General features: G+C 35.3%; 2 protein-coding genes across 5 annotated transcripts; both read right to left on the minus strand.

Moving 5' to 3' along the window:
• Positions 1 to 476: 476 nt before the first annotated feature.
• LOC126704019 (uncharacterized) lies at positions 477 to 2,008 on the minus strand. The gene is made up of 2 exons (XM_050403062.1): positions 1,381 to 2,008; positions 477 to 913 (listed from the first exon to the last, which is right to left on the minus strand). Exons 1-2 carry the CDS (start codon positions 2,006 to 2,008, stop codon positions 477 to 479), a joined length of 1,065 nt encoding a protein of 354 aa, XP_050259019.1.
• Positions 2,009 to 3,073: 1,065 nt separating this feature from the next.
• On the minus strand, positions 3,074 to 9,239 carry LOC126702326 (uncharacterized). 4 transcript variants are annotated; one of them, XM_050400998.1, is made up of 6 exons: positions 9,096 to 9,239; positions 8,703 to 8,846; positions 5,259 to 5,362; positions 4,376 to 4,462; positions 3,773 to 3,931; positions 3,074 to 3,340 (listed from the first exon to the last, which is right to left on the minus strand). In XM_050400998.1, the coding sequence occupies exons 2-6, from the start codon at positions 8,830 to 8,832 to the stop codon at positions 3,242 to 3,244; spliced, it is 579 nt and encodes a 192-aa protein (XP_050256955.1). In that variant the 5' UTR covers positions 8,833 to 8,846; positions 9,096 to 9,239; the 3' UTR covers positions 3,074 to 3,241. The 4 variants fall into 4 exon arrangements, with proteins under 4 accessions (XP_050256955.1, XP_050256954.1, XP_050256953.1 ...); XM_050400997.1 differs by having other exon boundaries at positions 4,376 to 4,465; XM_050400996.1 differs by having other exon boundaries at positions 5,259 to 5,416.
• Between the last annotated feature and the right edge of the window lie 10,838 nt (positions 9,240 to 20,077).

Raw genomic sequence — 20,077 nt, forward strand, 5'->3', positions numbered from 1 at the left:
TTTTTTCTTTTTTTTTTCTTTGGGTTCTTCTGGGTCTGGGTTCTTCTTGGATTTATAAGGTTTGCAAATCGAGTCTTAGAGACTCGATTTTCATGTGACCACGTGAAAAAATATGCCACATCGAAAATGATTAGACCATGAAAATCAAGTCCCTGAGACTCGATTTATAGGCCAAAATCGAGTCTTTTAGACTCGAGATGCTAGTAAATAATATAGTTTGGTAACTAGAACTACTAACTATATACTTAGGATTTTATAGCCATTTGGCCATTTTGGCCCAAAAAATTAGAATGAAGAGCAAGGATGTTGTAAGAAGTGGTTCTGATGGCCCAAGAGGAAGGGAGATCAGGGGAGTTTACAGCATCAAAACAAGCCTTTGCATCGCCTTCAAAGACCACATGGTTCAATCCTTCTCTCGAAGCCAGCTATATTGCCTAGAGCAAAGCCTCAGATTCAGCCAAAAGAGGAGAGGTTACCTACATGATTCTAGCCCCAATTTTGATAGGGATGCCAAGGTGATCCCTTGCAACTGCAATGAAGGAAGCATGAGTGGTGGATAACGCAACATCCACATTGATTTTGAGCCAACCAGGGGGAGGAGAAATCCAAGAAGGTTGAGCAACATGGATATAATCAGGAGATGGGCTAGCAAGAGCTAGGGAGAGCTCATTGAACCTTCTGTGAATTGTATGGATGGATGATGGCAGGTCGATAGGGCTGTTGTGTTGAAGAGCTAAGTTCCTAACTCTCCAAATTTCCTCCAAAATCAAAGCCATGTTGAGAGAGATGAGCCATTGCTCTCTAGCTTGACAAAAAGCTTTTGGAGGATCGAGAACAATTTTGACGATATCCACTGGGCTGTGGATGTTAGATTCATCAGCTTTGAAGCCCCAACAAGCAGCAAACCATAAAGCTTTAGTGGATTCAGGGTTTCACTCCATGGAATGACCCTTTGTGTCTCGATAGTCCTTTTCTTGGCATTTTCAATTGCTTTCCAAATGGGGGACGTGGATTTTGGAGGATCCGACTGGAGCTAATTCTTGCTGATTTTGTATTTAGCTCTTAGAATGTTCATGTAGAGACTACCTCTTTTGGAGGCGATCATCTAGGCTAGTTTGGCGAGGAGAGCAGTGTTGATATCTTTAGCTTTCTTAAAGCCGAGTCCACCCTTGTTCCTTGGGTGGCAGAGCTTGTCCCAAACTTTCAGTGCGAGGAAATTTCTATCTTGGTTTTTTGGCTTCCGCTAGAATCTTCTAGTGAGGGAGTCCAGTTTGTTGCAAACTTTGTTTGGAATGCTGAAGGTTGACATGGTGTAAATGGGGATGGTTTGGGCGACAGTATTGAAGAGAGTTCTTCTTCTAGCTCACGAAAGACATTTACTTCTCCACCCTGTGAGTCTAGCTTCAAGTTTGTGCTGAAGGTAAATAAAGTCCTTTGAGGGAGCTCTTGACAATAGGAATGGGGCTCCTAGATAAACATCTTTTTTTAGGGCCTTGACTTGAAGGATGCTTTTGATGGTTCTTCGTGTGGGACTCTGTGTATGCTTGGAGAAGTAGATTCCTGACTTGTTCCTATTCACCAATTGACTAGACCGTAAGCTGTATTTTTCAAGGATCCTTGATATAGTTCCAACATCTTTTCTGGAAGCTTTAGAGGACAACACTATGTCATTAGCATAGATCACGTGGGTGATAGTTGGTCCACTCTTGCTGGTCTTAATGCCATAGAGATTTTTGTTCCTGAGTTCTGAGTCAAGCATTCCGGAGAAAATTTCTTGCCCCAAAATGAATAGATATGATGAGAGTGGGTCCCGTTGTCTAAGGCCCCTGTCAAGTTTGAAGCTCTCAGTTTTACCTCCATTGACAAGAACTTCAAATGAGACTGAGGAGATGCAAGATATGATCCAGCTTGTGAATGTTTGGTTAAATCCCAGATGAAGAAGAACATCTTGAATGAACCTCCAGCTTACTCTATCATATGCCTTTTGGAGGTCTAATTTGATTGCCATGAGGTCTAGCTTGGTTTTCTGGGTTTTGAAGCTGTGAAGGATCTCCTGGACAGTGACCTGATTCTCTGCAATCCATCTATTGGGGATGAAAGCTAATTGGGCCAAAGAGATGATCTTGTCGAGAAGTGGTTTGAGTTTAGCCACTAGGAACTTAGAGATGATCTTGTAAACGACGTTACAAAGACTTATTGGTTTGTTACAATTTTTACTTAAGAAAGCTATACATGTACCTTTAGAAATACATATGCTCATCAAACTTATTCCTAGAATTTACTAATTAACTAAACTTTATTAAGAATAACTTCTATAAAACAAGAAATTCTTCACAGTTTTTTTCTTTGAAGTTGCAACATATTGAGTGTAAAAAGTATTATATGTATTATTTACGAATATAAAGTTTTATAAAAAAAAATAAAAAATAAAAGCCTGGTTTAGTAGTATATTGGTGCAAGGATTCGAAGACAGATACTTATGCTTCAAATTGCTATAATGATGCATGAAAGATGAAATCTTTTTTTGATTCTATGAACATAAGTTTCATCCATAATCTTCTCCGATAGCCCTTTCAAACCTTGGTAAACTACATTTAACTACTTTAATGGTTTGGGTTTCCTGCATCTGGAAAATTACATACATTTGCTCCAGAATTTTTTTTAGGGGGTCAATAGTGTCGGAGCTAGGAATAGTCTGGAGAGAAAGTTTATTTATTTATTTTATTTAACGAAGAAGCAATTTTAACAGTAATGCTACTGATGCAACACTTTCATAATATAATATAGGTGGCAAGTTGTTAAAGATATATAAAAAAGCAATGTCAGTTATGAATCTAGATAAAAACCAATTACAACGTACCAATTAACTTTTATTGTAAAAATATTGTGAAAGTAGCACTAAGATGATTATATTTAAGTTTATTTCAGCTGGGTTCAAACAAAATTTAGGTTTAGAGTGTTCAAATTTTTTATTTAGGGGTCAAAAAAAATTATATATAATGTATTTTTTTTTTTTTGGCCAAGTCAGGAGGTTCAAATGAACCCATTGGGCTGGCTTTAGCGCCGCCCATGATTTGCAATAGTAAACATGATTTTTGCATTATCATCTTGCTGCCTTTCCGTAAGTACAAATAAGGCCAACTTCACAAAAATTTTCTGTGAACTAACCTACTGTATATACATAGAGAGTTGTATATCAATTAGTGTTGTAATGTTTTTAAGGCTATTGATGACAAGGTACTTAATTAACCTGGTCACCACTAGCTACGCGTCTCTTCTCTTCCTCAACTTGTTCAAGCAATGCTTCCAGCTCTGCTTCTGTCAGGCCCTCTAGCCGCTTCTGCAGATTAGCATTAGGCCCCAACCCAGTATTAGGAAAATAAATTGGCAGATAACTCTAAATAGTAAATAGCATGTTTATAAAGGATTCATTGTGCAAGGATCCATTTAGGTCAGTGGGGAAAAAAAAATCAAGAGTCACCAATAAGAAAGAAAAAAAAAAAAAAAAAAGATGAAGAAGAAGAAAAGTGAGAACAGAAATGAATTATGCTGACGGGCTCAGCGATGGATTAATTAGTTCAATAGTTATAAAGTTACTTTTGAAGGTATCAGGAACTAAATGGAGCTGCTATATCTATCCACTTGAGTGTAAGTTCCAAAATTAATGGGCAAAAAGTTTTCCCATAATATTGAAGAGGATCAGCATAGTCATAAATAATGCACTTATGCTCTGATGTAAAGACAGACATGATGGGATTCTTTTCAATTATACCTCCATGACTTTGTTTTCATAGTCTCGTAATTGTTGAGCATATGTCATTTCTTTGTTTGAAACTCTAAATATATATGTTGAGATCCAACCAACTGTTAGACCCAAAACCAGTACCAGCTGAACTACATTTCCAGCTTGTAGAGGATCAACACCTACAAACTGCACATGACAACATAAATAGAACAATTACAAGGTTGGAATACCAATAAAAAACTTTCATGCATGATATATATAATTGAAACCATCCAATTCAATATACAAAAAAAAAAAAAAAATCCTGGGCAGGCATAATCATGAAAAGAAGGTGATACTTCTTTTACATTCCTTAATATACATGCTGAAATGATTTTGCTGGCACCAATTAGAGCAGTTTATTTTATTTTTTATTTTTATTTTTTATAATTTTTATTTTTATTTTCAGTAAGTGTTTTGTCTGGCGCTGTTAAAATATATCTAACAGTATTCTATTCCATTTCCCATAAGCAAGTTTGAAAAATAAACAGAAACAACCTATAAAAAAAGAAGAAAAAAAAGAAAGAAACAGACATTAAGGATTCAAGGGTAACAAAAAGTTAAAATGACTACAAAAAGGAAGCCAGGTACCTCCAATCCAGTTTTCAAGCCAACGCCAATGACAGTAACTCCAACTCCTATCAGTAAAACATCCTTCCTCGTGTAACCAAAAGGTTTCTGCTGTAGGAATAAGAAAAAATTATGAAGCATAATATCTTAATTCCTTTTTCTCTTTATTTATTTTTTTACTTGGACTACAGCGAGTCAGGTAACAACATCCAAATTAAAAAAAAATTGGAACACAAAATTCATTACTTTAATTTTCACTTTAAGCACCTATCCATTTGGAATAGCAAAACTCTTATACAAACCAGATGAGGACAAGTAATAATCTTCCTTTTCCCAAACCTATAGCTCTCCATCTCTCCTGTTTGTGACTGTGTTAAAGTCTACTCCTCTAAGTTATGCTTTGTTATCGCTTAAGGAACCCAAAGACACTCTATAGCATTCGACAAAGCCATGGGCAGAGCAAAGGAGGTGTACTACTAGGCAGTCTTTATCAGCAAACTAAAGAGACCACCCATCGATCAAATTCTTTTAAATTAATTTGTTGAGTAAAGAAGAAGAAAGCTGACAAAATGATCACAGTTGATGCTGAACTAGTTTTGAAGTGCAACATCTATTTCCTATCTCTCCTTCAGTGAGCAGAAATTCTACGTTATAATCTTTTTCTGTTATTTTTGTGAGTAATATTTTGGGTTTAACAAATGGCATGACATATGCCCAACAATTATGGAATTAAATGAGTAAAGTTTACAGAAGAAGCATCACACATATAAAGAATATAATACCATTTAATATATCTCAAAGAAGTTCAGTTCATGCTTAAAACACGGGCTAGCAGATAACTTCATGCATTGTATTGAAAAATGATACAATGAGAAGCTCATCACTAGTGGTTGCTCATACATACCTTGGCCTGATCAGTGGAGTCATTGCCATTACCACTGGAGTTTGAAGCAGTGCTCCTTCTAGGGATGGAAAAGATCAATTTCTTTGACAACATGTGGTTGGATCCTTTTCCAAGAAAAAGAGAAGTTTCCTTTCTATATAAGCTTTGATTAAGTCTTCCTTAAAAATTCAATAAGAGATGTCGCATTATCAGATACTTGACATGGTCTTTATAACCAATGAAATCTTATTTACAAATCCTTAATAATTAACATCAAGAAGGCTTTTTGTATAAAACATTAAGCTCTCTTTTACACACAAACTAGTATTAGAAAAAGTAGTAGATGCACTAGAAAAATGTTACTTTTAAACCTCTGGTAGAGCCAGCAGAGGTCTAGTAAGAACATTTGGAAGTCACAAGTAAAAACATTGTTTAATCTCTTTTTATTTTTTTGGATTTGTCATAATTTTATACTAGGTATCCAAATTTATTGTCACTTTTATGCACTCGATTAAGAAAAATAAATGTTTTTGTAAAACATAATATTCACAAACCTCATCCATATTACTTCTTATCTACAAAACCTGAACCAACCCCACAGTAAGGGTTGCATAATTCCAATTAATCAACGGACAGTATCTGCACCTCAGAAAATTGCCATTACACGCCATTTAAACAACCTATAATGATTTTGTTGCTTGCACAATGCAACATGCTCCTAAAGTTCTTCCCAAGTAAGATCATTAATGGGCTGAAAGAGAAACTTCAACTAAAAGTCTCAATATTGTTGTTATAACTTGTACAAAGATGAGGGTTGAGGAAGGGACTAAAAGGCAATAGTATAAACCACACAAATGGGAAATCAATTATTGAGCATTTTTAAGCCTTAAAAATTAAAAAAAAAATTATTGCATTTTGTCTTGTTATTTACATACAGCTAGACTAAAAAACTCAATATCTTTTTATTAGAGGTGAATTTTGACAAATCCACCATTGAATTACATCTTCTTATATGCTCCATGCTTGCAAAATTTCTACAAAATTAAAGATCAATAGCTATGTCATCAATAAATTATTTAAATTGCAAGTTTTTGTAGTTTAAAATTATGCATAAAATATAAATTTCTAGATCATAGAGTAAATAATATCCAATTAATACAAAATTTGACATGTGTATTAAGAGCGTAAAGAATATATAATTCAATGGTTAGATTTTCAAAATATGTAGTAATGTTTATTTTATTGAGTAAGGGTATAACCTTAGGTAACAACCAGTTTTATAGTTAAACTTTGTCAAAAAACTAATAGTATTCTTTGGCACATAAAATGGAATCAGAAAGTCAAACCTTTTAGACAATGACCTCTAGACTCAAGAATCAAAAGAATACATTCAGGTAATCGAAGAAGGAATCAGTCACAATTAAATGAAAGAAACACTATGAGATACCTGGACAATTTATAGATAGAAAAGGAATACTGCCTGAGCCTGACTCTATGAACTATAGGCTAATTCATTACTCTTTTTTTCCTCCTGTTATACCCATTTATTGGCAAGATATCATAATTCGTGAGCATAGGATGACCATCAAAATGAATTTCTAATGTATCTAAGGTTGCAGAACTTGTAAACTCTGTGAGAAAACAGTCAGCACTAATCTCAAAACAGTAAAGGACAATAAAAGCACCAGTGAATCTGGGCCTCTTCTTCACCACACCCGCCCCTCTGCCCCCCCTTTCCCCAAGGGGCAAAGACTTATTTTTAAGCAAAGTTTAATAAATTATACAAGAGCCTCCCCCAAAAAAAGAACATTTCAGGCACCCAAGGAAATTTCCTGGATTAACCATTCAACAAACCATTTGTTTAATGGCATGAATGGGGACACAGGGTTCACCAAAAGAAGGGGATGGTTCATTTGGGCACGATAAGTAAAGACTGAAACTTTGAGAATATATATATATATATATATATATATATGTATGTATGTATGTATGTATGTATATCAACAAACATGCATGCACTAATAGTGATTTCTATCTGTGTATTTATCTTTGTCATGGTGGATGTCTGATTATATGTTCCAAACACATCCTAGAAGATAACTAGTAATTCAGCAGAACATCAAATATAGAGATAAGCTGATACAAGCCTTAATCTTATTGGAAGTCGGATAGAAATTTATGTAGTGAGAAAGATCACTGGACAGGCTTAATTTCGTGCTAAAATTTTCAACTAGTACACAAAAATGCCTCAATTTTAATTCTAGAAACCCGGTCAATCTGAGTTTTATGGAGCACTATACTAATGAATAAGAGATCCAAATATCATTGGAGACACCTGTTATATGGCTCTGTACTTTATGTTCTGTGAAAAATCAAAAACCCATAATATTGTGATTCTTCACTTTCAAAAAAGGAAATGTGTTTTCTTCATCAACCACATTCAATCAAAAAAGGTTCCTCTTCTGAAATAACTTGCAGACACATAAGGCTAATAACTTGCATGAGATATATGCACAACTTCAACAAAAGGATAGATGTGAGTCATTTCTTTTTTATAAGTAATAATTTTTTTTTCAAAGTGCAATAAGGGGCACAATTCTAGCACACGGGATGCATGCAAGAGAAACACCCAAAAGCAATCTAGTGCCTAAATTTCATAATTCAAGAAATTCCAACAAATTGAAAAAAGAAAATGAAGTAGCATCTGCCATCCAATCATAAAGTGACCTCAAGAACAACAGCTTCAACCTTAAAGCCAGTAACTCACATCCCTTAAAACTTAAAAGTGCATGCATTCCTTTCTCTCCAAACAATATTATCCAAGATATGTCTAAATGTAGAAAAATAATCTCCATTTTAGTAAATATGTTGCAATGTTTATGGATTAGAGAAATGACTCCAATCATGTACACATATGATAAATAAAGAAGATGACAAACAGTATATGGGTGATACCCCAAATGAATTAGATATTAGATTGGATTAGAGGATTATGTCTTGTGTGGGCCTGTTTCCCCACATTGGATGTTAACTAGGAAGATCTTGGCGTTATAATTGATTAAAAGAAGCCTCAATTATAACTTGACTAGTTCCGTATTGAATATTTACCTCGTAAATCTTGGCCATATATATATATATATATATATATTATTTTTTCAAAATTCTTAAATTAGGCCTGATCTTCATTCAATTATTTTAACCTTTCAGCTTATGTTTCCATCTTCCAGGTAAAAGCAACTCTAATTAATCAAAGAAAAAGACACAAGCTAGCTAATACACAACAGATAATCCTCAAGTCACAAATATTCCAAAAACACTTCCTTACAAAGGAAAACAAATCATTAACCTCAACAAAAACTATCACACATGAAATTGTTCACCTTCAAAAGCAAAGAATCCGAGTGAGTAATCCCAGCTTCTTAATAATACAAAAATTCAAGTAAAGCAAAGAAATCACCGACTGACCTCTAACCAAACCTTCAAAAGCTCTCGCCCTTGGCCGCAAATATGGAAGAGCAGGCAAACCCACGAAGGAAACCGCTTCTCTATTGCATAAAATGCTGCAATTCATATTTCCATGGGGAAGACTAGCCATTCCTGCTGTGTATTCTTCACATAATACACACACACACAAACCAAGTTAAACGAAGTGGAAGAATAAACTTAAAAAGTTAATTGCTTCACAAGGAATGGTTCTATATATGAAGCAAGAGAACAAGCATGGCCCAGAAGCTAATACACTCATTTTAGGCAAGCCCAAAGTTTCTATCAGACAAGCAAAGCAAAGCATTACCCAAATCTAATTTCAAGAAAAGAAACGTAATTTTGCGCTACTAGAAGGAGAAGAAGAAGTAATACTTGGTTGGTTGGCAGTAGCGGGAGCTATACAGGAGGGGCGACCGTTAATGGATAAAATGAGTTGAGTTCTTGCAAATGAGAGGTAACAGGCAGGCTTACTTGTCAAAAAATATCATTTGTTTGGAGTAGTGAGGCCACCCAAGGGTCCCACCCCTCCCAAAAAAAAGAGGTGGAAGGATCGCTGCAATGTTTCAAGATTTTAATTTTATTTTGTTTAATTGAGTTTTTTAAATTTTAAATTTATTCAATTCAAGTTTTTCATTGTTAAGTGTCTTAGTTTTGGTATTTTTTTTTAACTTTTCAAATTAAAAAATTAACAAAATTAATAAAAAACTATTTTGGAAAAAAAATTAAATAAAAAAATAGATTTTCTTTTCTCTAAAACCTAAATTAAAGTCTCTCTCTCTCTCTCAAAGTTTGGAATTAAGTTCTATCCTTCTCGAGGCCATAGCCTTTGACCCAACCGTTGGATTTTCCATTTCTTTAGTGGTCTGGAAACTAGACATCAAGAGATTTTTGGGGACACCAAGATCAGCTTAATCTGAGTTTGGAAATGCCTCTATCAAGTTGTTACAAGTTGGCAGCCACTAAGTGGCTATCGGAGATCAGCCCAGCGCACCTTTAATAGCCGTCAGACACTTTTTTGCTTATAAAAAGGCCAAAACACCCTCTTCCAGATCAGATCTTGGTGAGGACGAATTTTGGGGTCTTGGAGCATCTTTTCTGGCAATTTTCTCTCTTTTTTCTACATTTCTCTCCTAAAAACACCAAAAAACCTTTGATTCCTCCTTTCTCTCAACCATCAAAAGGTAGTGTTCTTGCACTCTTTTTCCTTTCCTTGGTCTTAAGGCCTTGGATTTGAGGTTTGAAGGGTGTAGATGTAGCTTTTTAGCTACTATCTACACCATATTGCTTTATCTTGCTTTATAATATGCTTTATTGCTTTTCCTAGCATGTTCTTTGCTTTATCTTGCTTCCTAGTATGTTCTATAGCTTTCCTAACATGTCTCCTTGCTTTTTGCCATGTTTTAATGCTTTAATGATGTTGGCCTAGCCTTCTTGGGCTAGGATATGCCTAAATATTGTGTTTGAGTTTAGATCCATGTGCTTAGATGCCTTTTAGCATGCCTATGCCTAGATCTACATGTTTATGTGCTCCCTTGTCATGTCTATGCTTAGATCTACATGTTTATGTGATTCTTGCCATGTCTATGCCTAGATCCATATCTTTGAGTGCTCAATGCCTTGTTCATATGTCTAGATCTACAAGTTGGTTGCTATGCCATGTGCTTCTAAAGCTTTTCTATCTCTTGTTATCTCCTTTTTCTTGTGTTTTGGCCCTTTTGGTAGGGTGTAGATCTAGATCTTGTGGTCTAAATCTACATCCATACACCTAGGCCTATATCAAAGGGTTTGGATCATTTCCTTTATGCATGTCTATGTTTTTTTGCTTGCTTCTATGCTTTATCTCCATGTTTGCCTATCTAGATCTAGGCTTTGCAATGCTTTGTGCCTTCTGTGGGTTTGTGCTTGTCTGTCTTTGAGGCCATTTGTTTGTGTGGTTACATCTGTCCCTCTTAGGGCTTGTTTGAATGTAACCACTTTGAGATACGCCTCTGTGGTGTTGGTGTGCTTGATACACACCTTTTTTCGTTTTGTGTGATGTTGTTATGCTTGCCTTGCATGCTTTGTGCCACCCATTTGGCTTTCTTTGCTTCTTTGCATCTTTACACGTTTGCCTACCTAGTTATGCATGAGTCTACGTGTCATCCATAATCCAATCCAATGGAAGTAATCCAATCCAATGAAGCTATGGACACTCAATCCAAACCTACATTTCTCCTCCAAGGGCATCCTCTTTTGTTTGGTAACATGTTTGTTTGCCTCTTCGTGTACTTCACATGCTTGTTTGCCCCTGTTTTGCATCTCTCGCTAGTTTGTCTTTTAGCATGCTTTTCCTTCTACTTGTTTTTTGGCTTGTCTGCTGGCTTGTTTCTTTTGTCATTGCATGTATATGCATGGAGCAAGGACACTTGGAGCAAAGGTGCGACCTCCTAGGCGCAAGCAAAAAAAGGGCAAGGTTGCAAGCAAGAAGATGCAAGCCCATAAAGGGTAATGTTTAGTAGATTAAGGGGCCTAGCTCCTCTAGAGTGGTTTTCTCTTTCTCCCTCTCTCTAAGCCTTTTCTCTAGAACATGTATTAGGGTTCCCCCTCTCCTTGTACCCTTTATTTTTCCCACTCTTTGCTTGGGCCGCGTTCCCTAGGTATGACAATGTCTATTTTATATTTCCTGTACCTTGCTAGGCCATACCCTTGGAATGTTGACAATGTCTGTTTTACTTTCCTGCCTTGTGTGATAGCATTGTGCATGACGCATGTTGTAGACATCGCATTTTGTACTCTTTACAACTTAGGTCCCCGTTCCCCAATGATGCCCAAACTCTAAGACCCAAGGCCAATTTAGAGCCCAATTAGATATCAAATTGACTTGGGGAGTGTTAAAATGGAAAATATAATATTTTAAATAAGTAAAAATTTGTTTTTGGAAATAAAATGACCAAAGTGGCCCTCGGCCCACGTATGTGGGCATTGGCAGCAGCCTGAATTCATGGGCCAAAGCATGCGTACACAGGCACACTCTTGCGTATGCAGCTAGGGTTTCAGAGACATAAAAAAGACAAGTTTTCTGTAATAATGATTGAGGTTTTGAATGAATCCCACATCGTCTGGGAGCCATTTCAAACCCCATTTTTTCCACTATAAAAAGCCTTACATTGTATATTTTCAAACGCATAGAAATCCCACGGGAAAAATACAATATTCACTAGAAAATAGTGAATCAAAAGGGAGTTTTTCACAAAACACTTTCAAGTCATTTTGTTTTTATTAAGACCTTTTCTAGCCCCTATCCTTTTAGTTTAACGTTGCTAATCGCTTTCTTATTGAATTGTGAATAGATTTGACTGAGGGGAGTGGTCAAAAATCAAACTTAAGGAGCTTTTTTTTGAAGTATCTAGTCTAAACTTTTCTTTTTTCCTTTCTTTCATTTTTTTCCTTTAAATCTTTCTATTTGTTTTGTTTTCTTGTTTTAATATGCTTTAACATGTTTATCTAGTTTAGGTTTATATGTTTGTGGTTTTAAATGCATGTTAGGTTGTTAGAATTTCCGTTTTAAGGTTCTGCCCTATTTTTGGTCTTTTTAGGATTTCTGGGCAAGAACCTGCGTACATATAATTTTGCCCCTATACGCAGGCTTGATTATGCGTATGCAGGTTTGTTCTTGCATGCGTAAGCCGCTACCTAGAAACCCTAATTTTTTATTTCTTTTATTTTGTTTTTGCTTTCACATGTTTGTTTGTTTAGCCTCTTTTTCATGCTTTTATGCTTTCAATACCTATGTTTCACATGTTTAATTTCTTGGTTTGCTATCAGATGTTAGAGTTAGGATTTGTTTAGTATTTTCTTTGCTTTGATGACATGAACATGCATTTACATGCTCACGCATAAATGCCATAGGTGCTGAGTTGCTACAAGGTAAGTAAAAGGTAAGTCATGCATTGGAAATTTTCATGCATTTGTGATATGATCTTGTTTTGGTGTTAGAGATGAATGTGAATGTTTGGATGAATCACATGTTACTTGGATCTTTCCTTATGCTTATGCTTCTGCCTTGATTTGATTATTCGTGTTGCTGCCTTGAATATGATGTGATGCCATGCTAGATGAATATTAGGATGACATAATGAGATGTAAGGGTACGATATGATGTAATATGATGAATCATGTTTAGATGTATGAGATGATAGGGTTTTCACATGTTAGATGAATAATAGGGTTTGTATGTGTGTGGTTTGGTTCCTTATGCTTTATGGATGGATATGTATGTGTTTTGGAATATGATGCCATGTTGTATACTTAGATGTATGCTAGTGTGTGTGTGAGTTTAGGACACAAGTGTTGAATATGATTTTATCGAGGTTAAGACGTAAGACACAATGATGGGTGGCCAACCTTAGGATTGGGTAGTCTTGGGTGTCTAACACCTTCCCAAGGTTTGGTTCCTTATGCTTTATGGATGGATATGTATGTGTTTTGGAATATGATGCCATGTTGTATACTTAGATGTATGCTAGTGTGTGTGTGAGTTTAGGACACAAGTGTTGAATATGATTTTATCGAGGTTAAGACGTAAGACACAATGATGGGTGGCCAACCTTAGGATTGGGTAGTCTTGGGTGTCTAACACCTTCCCAAGGTTTGGTTCCTTATGCTTTATGGATGGATATGTATGTGTTTTGGAATATGATGCCATGTTCTATACTTAGATGTATGCTAGTGTGTGTGTGAGTTTAGGACACAAGTGTTGAATATGATTTTATCGAGGTTAAGACGTAAGACACAATGATGGGTGGCCAACCTTAGGATTGGGTAGTCTTGGGTGTTTAACACCTTCCCAAGGTTTGGTTCCTTATACTTTATGGATGGATATGTATGTGTTTTGGAATATGATGCCATGTTGTATACTTAGATGTATGCTAGTGTGTGTGTGAGTTTAGGACACAAGTGTTGAATATGATTTTATCGAGGTTAAGACATAAGACACAATGATGGGTGGCCAACCTTAGGATTGGGTATTCTTGGGTGTCTAACACCTTCCCAAGAACGTACCTAAACTCCGAAACCATATTTCTGGTAGTAAGATCAATGGTTCTTCCTCGAAAGGACGCTATATTCATGGTTCCTAGGCCATTGCAAACACTAGGTGACGACTCTGTGACCCTCTTTGGCCATGAGTGCTCTTGATCTTGTGGCATGAGTATATGCTCAAGGCAATTGCTGTAGATGCATATTTGTGTCATACTATGTGCATAGTCACTGCAGTGTGATCATCCCAATCCATATCACAAAGTGACATCAATTTTCTTGTGTATGCGTCACATATCAACGTGTTTAATGCTTTGAAGGGCTTCGGATCATCCTAGCATAAGTACATTGGCACGCACCATATACACAAGCATGAAACCTTGTTGGTGTGCCATAGTGTTTTGTGCATCCTCATGCGTCATAGCGTTTTACGCACCAAATGCGAAACTCTGCTGGGTTTTCACCGTGAAAATGGGGGCATCCCCATTACCATATCCTCACATCAAAAAGCTTGGTGAGAATAGCATTTTGTATGTTGTGACACATCTAAGGCGAAGTGATGCAGAATTTCTGCCACGAAAATAAGGTGAAATGCTGCCAGATTTTCACTGTGAAGATTTGGCAATGATTCCAAACACACTTGGAAAGCATCGATCAAAACCACACCCTTTCCAAACCCAAACCTTGAAGCCTAATTTGCTTAAAGCCTTGAAAGCTAATGCCAATAGCTCATTTTCAACTGCCAATGTCCGAAAATTATGATTTTACCAAAACAAAGAATTGTCTACGGACAGGCATTGTGGGGTGCCTAACACCTTCCCCACACGTAACCTGACTTCCGAACTCAAGAACCAAGATTATTTACCTATCCACATTAGATTAGGAAAAACGACTTTTTCCTTAGCCTAAGATTGGTAATAAAATCAAATTGAGTCAGTGACCAATCACACCTTAGAAAAACCCAATGATTGATGGCGACTTCACTTACCCTTGATAATTTCCTTAATATCGACTCATATTCCAGTCACATACTTGAGGTACGACATACCTCCATATTCCACTCACATCACACCGAAAGAGGAAGAGTGCAAGCGTCGCCGCAATGGGTGGTCGAGCAGCTGCGAGGTGTCGACAATGTTAAGAAGATTTGAAGTCACAGACCTCAGTTGTGTTCTTTGTGGTGAAGAAGTAGATATCACCTGCCATATCTTCTTAAAATGCACCATTGCTAGAGCCATTTTGACACTCTACTTGTTTGGGATTTAGAGCTGATGAAGCTCATATTGCATCCAATGAAGACATTTTCAAGTTAGTATTGGAACCACCCAAATCGTTTTGTCCCAAAAGTGATAAGTGGTTAGTCTCCCTAAAAATGGTTTTTACATTGGATGAAATTTGGCGTTTGCGTAATCGTGTCCTTCATCATGGTGGTCCAACTAATATTCATAACTCTATTCACCAAGTTCATAACAAGCACTTGAAGTTTTCAATGTTAGCAGCTCCCCAAGTAGTATAGGTCCCCCCTCACTAGACTAGGTCAAGACACTGGTTTATCAGATTCCAAGGCTGCTCTAGCAATAGTTGCTCATAACCACAGTGGAGAGGTGATTAAGATATGGACCAAAATGCACAATATTTGCTCCCCCCCCCCCCCCCCCCCCAAGCTAAAGCAGCAGCCATTTTCTAGGCTATTTAGCTAACTAAAACAGAGCCTTAGAGTTAGGTCCTTTTTTAAGGAGATGCTAAAATTTGTTTTGACTCCCTATCATGGAAGGGTCTTTTTGTTGATTGGTCCATTAATAGCATGACTAACAGCATTCTGTGCTTGGTTAAGTCCTTTTCTAGATGCTTCTTTAGTTGGGTTAAGAGGAATTATAATGTTGCAGCTAATTCTACTGCTAAGTTTGCTTTAAGTTCCTATGAAATTTGCATAAACCAGACTCCAGGACACTCTCTCTATATATACCAATATTAGGGTGAATGTTTTGTGTGGGAAATACACGTAAATGGTTTTTTTCTTCTAGAAAACCAAACTCACCCAGACGTTTAAAAAAAAAAAACCACAAACATATATTTTGAAAAGACATTGACTTTTCCATAATCGCCTACAAGTTCCAGTCCTTCTGTCTAGCCTCAAATTCCTCGTGTTTCGAATTAAGAAAACCAATAGGAGGAGGAGAAAAAAAGAAAGAAAGAAAAAAACACTTGGGGAAGTTGGAGAGAGAGGGGGGGGGGGGGGGGGGTGGGGTTTTAGAAGAAAAAACCCATTACGCATAGCCTTTTTGACAACTAGTTTTTAAAATTTTTATTTATCAAAAGAAACTTGTAAAATGATTAAACTAATTTTGAATTAAATAGCCAAGAGTTTTGTAACTGATTTAAATCTTTCTTCCTTCATTGTAAGTATTGAATTTAAATAATAATAAAAAAACATTTTGAATTACACAATGAAACTTATTTTACAATTTCTTGAAACATTTGGGAATTAATTTTTAATGAGACTATATTTTAAAATTTTGATATACTTGTGATGGATTTTTTTTTTTTTGAGAAACAAAACTGGAATTTCATTAAGAAAATCAACCAAGATCGGTTAATAATACATGATAGAGGTGTGGAGGAACAATTCTTCCACTACTTGTGATGGATTTGAATTAGAATAAATTGTGTTAATATTATTAATTCACTTAGAGTAAACTATGTTTATAGAGAAATGATATGTCTACAACATTTTTATAACAAATCCTAAGTGGCAAGTTATTACTAGTTGGTATTGTTGGGGTAAAAAAGTAATCCTAGCGTTAGTTTGAAATTTGAACCAATAACAACTAACCACCTGTGATTTGTTGTAAAAATGTTGTAGACGTAGCATCTCTCATGTTTATAATACTGATGTATTTCTAGTGCGCGACATTGCAAAAGTGCGTTGTACAATGATGTAAGACTTAACGCTAATCTCATAGCTCAAACATGAAAGGTAAGACTCAACTTTAATTTAATTATTATTAAAATCTTCTCAAAAAAATTAATTATTAAAACATACAATTAAAAAAAAAATTAAAGAGCATATTATTAATCAAAGTGAGACACCCTCCTTTTGATAGTTACATTTCCACATTAATAAGGTGTGATATTGAGAAGGGGTATATCACTTGCTCTGCGACACTAATTGCCGCATGCAGTTTTGGTGTTGATGTGTGAGTGTATTTTTTTTTATCTCATCTTCCTTTCCCTATATATGTGTGTGTGTTTCTCAAAAAAAAAAAAAAAAAAAAAAACATTTCCTTTAAACTCATTAACGCTTTTCCATTCCTTCTAGAATTCCATCTCATATCTCCTTTGCCTTAAAATGTGCTCCAAAGGTAATTCCAAGTATTTCCTTGAAAGTTTGGACAAAATTGCCTTATGCCATTTTCACCCAAATTATATAGCCTTATGCCCCCCTTCCCAAACTAATTAGGGAAACATCCTTCTTTTGAAACTCGACTTTCTCAAAATCGAGTTAAGCCTTATAGTGACGTTTTTAAGAACCTATAGTGGTGTTTTGTAACTCGAGCTCCATGAAATTGAGTTATAGGCAATAAAATTGCCTATAACTCGATTTCATGTAGATTGCGTTACAAAACGTCACTATAGGGCTCCAGATTTTTTTATTTTTTTTTAACTCGATTTTGAGAAAATTGAGTTACAAAAGAGGGGCATTTCCTTAATTAGTTTGGGAAGGAGGGCATAAGGCTAAATAATTTGGGTGAAAAGGGCATAAGGCCATTTTGTCCTGAAAGTTTGATGAGTTTACAACCCAGAAAATTAGCCAATGTTTTTGGATCCTTTACACCTCCAACAGGTACTAGTTTGGAGAATGCACCTCAAGCAATTGATTGGATCGAAATTTGCATGACAAAAGATGAGAGTAACACAGCCAATAAACAACATATATATATATATATATGTGTGTGTGTGTGTGTGTGAGAGAGAGAGAGAGAGAGAGAGAGAGAGAGAGATATCAGCAAATGTGTCCTTTTTTATTGGTTAAGGATGAATTGAAATCATTTCAATTCAAGCTTTTTCCGTTCAATCGCCTTTGAGATCATTTTGCTGAGATCATTCATAACTAGAACAAAGAGGATAGGAGAGAGAGGGTCACCCTGTTTTAATCTGATAGCAATATCAAAGAAATTAACTACGAGGGGGTATGGTTACTGGCATTTGGAAAACAATGTGGAAATATAGAACTCAATCCACTTCCTTTCTCTCCAAACCCACATTTTCCCACTATATATCCAAAACATGATCATTTGCTTTCTGCAAGTCTAATTACAAAATAGATCTGGTATCCCAAACTTCAATCAGGACACTCCTTGGAAATAGCTTTGGCTATATTTTAGAGTAGACATGGCAAAACAGGCAGGTTAAGTCGGGTTTGGGTCGAGTTAATCGGGTTGCGGGTCAAACGGGTCACAGGTCAAAAACGAGTCATTTTAAGCCGGTTAAAAACAGGTTCAGGTCAATCGGGTTGCAGGTTGGGTCGGGTTGACCCGTATTTTTCACATGAATTTTATTTTATTTTATTTTTATTTAAAGAAAACAACATGTATTTGCCATTTGGAAAGTTATGTAACAAATTACTTAATGTAAAATGCATTATTTTGAATTCACCACTTATATCAAGAATGAACTCAGTTAAACTTATTAATACTTATTCAATAATTTTAAAATTATACAAATCATAACATTGCTATCTAAAACAAAATAACACAAAGATAAGTAAAACAAATACACAAGTTTTATTTTTATACAATATCAACATTCCAAAACATAAAACAAAATTACAAATGACTTATTGAATAACTCATTCTATAAAGAATAAAAACATATAAGAAATTTACAATCTTGAAAATTAATTTTATAATCTATTATCAATTGTGATTGGTACTCTATTTCAATTTGAGATACACATTAAAGTTTGATTGCTTACTTATTTATACATGGTCTCTTTTATAAATATCATATCATTGTTAAGCAATACATACTCTAACAAATATCATAATTTATTTTGAAAAACCGTTTATTTTGGACATAAATTGTTAAAAAATATATCTAAGTATTCATAATTTATGCTAATTTGATACTTTGGCTGCACTATTTTCACACTTGTGAATGTTTCTCACACATGTCTACAATTTTAAATCTATATTTTTAACTCTACTGTAATCAGATTATCTTGACATGTACTTTATTATTTGATATCTAAAATTCTTTACTTGTTACAGAATGCTCAACCATTTATCTTTCAATTAATTTGCATGCAGTTATGTAAATGTATCAATTGTTACCCTAAAGCTCACAATAAACAATTAAACCAATATTGTCTTAATTTTACTATTTTTTTTTTTACCAAAAAAAAAAGTTTTAAAAAAAATGGTTCGGGTTTGGGTTGGGTCGGGTTGAGTTGACCCTCAAAAAACATGGGTCGGATCACAGGTTAACTCGTTTTGTTTCGGATAAAAAAAAAAAATCGAGTTTGGGTCGAATATTTTTCGAATCAGGTTAGAAAATTCTAACCCGTTTTGCCATGTCTATTTTAGAGTACTTAACCTTTTGTTTAGGAATTTTTTTACACAACTTTATAGGGGCTTATTTATAAACAAAGCCCACAAGGTCCAATGCCAAAAAATTACAAATTTTCGGTTGAGCTAGTACCCAACTTATTTTTGTCTTCCTACTTGTTGTGTGGACCAAGCCCACATGTCTAAGAAAGAAAGAACCCAATTAAGAAGAGGTGGATTTGAGGACAAAAGAGTCATTTTTGCATTGGTTATGGGCTTATCAAAGGTCTTTATGCTAAGCTTGGAAGTTGGAACACTTGAGAAACCATGAACAATGCAATGTGCACAGCGCAGGTACCGATGGAAGAACTGTAATATTTGCTTAAATAAAACCCTATACGCGGCACACATTCTCTTCCCAGTAAGAGAGGTAACCAGTTGTTTCAAATCCATTAAATTCAGAAAATTGAGAAGAGAGCTTTCCTATTAAAGAAGCAATTTTCACAGTCTTTGGCTAGGTCATTACCTCATTTACCTGGAGGGTCTTTTTTTTTTTTTTTTTTTGGAAATAAACTAACAACAACTAACAATAAACTGATCATTTAAAAAAAAAAAAAAAAAATCCAATGTTCCACTACTTTAATGCTCCCATACATAGGTTATAAGTTTGCGTTACCAAATTCGTTAATTACCTACACGTGAGAAAATAATTTTTCTCATTAATTCGTTATTTTTATCTTTTGTTATATTATCTTTTCACTAAGGAGAAAATATAAAGCTAGCGGCCAACTA

The sequence above is a fragment of the Quercus robur genome, chromosome 10, assembly GCF_932294415.1.
Source record: "Quercus robur chromosome 10, dhQueRobu3.1, whole genome shotgun sequence".
Classification (NCBI taxonomy): Eukaryota; Viridiplantae; Streptophyta; class Magnoliopsida; order Fagales; family Fagaceae; genus Quercus; species Quercus robur.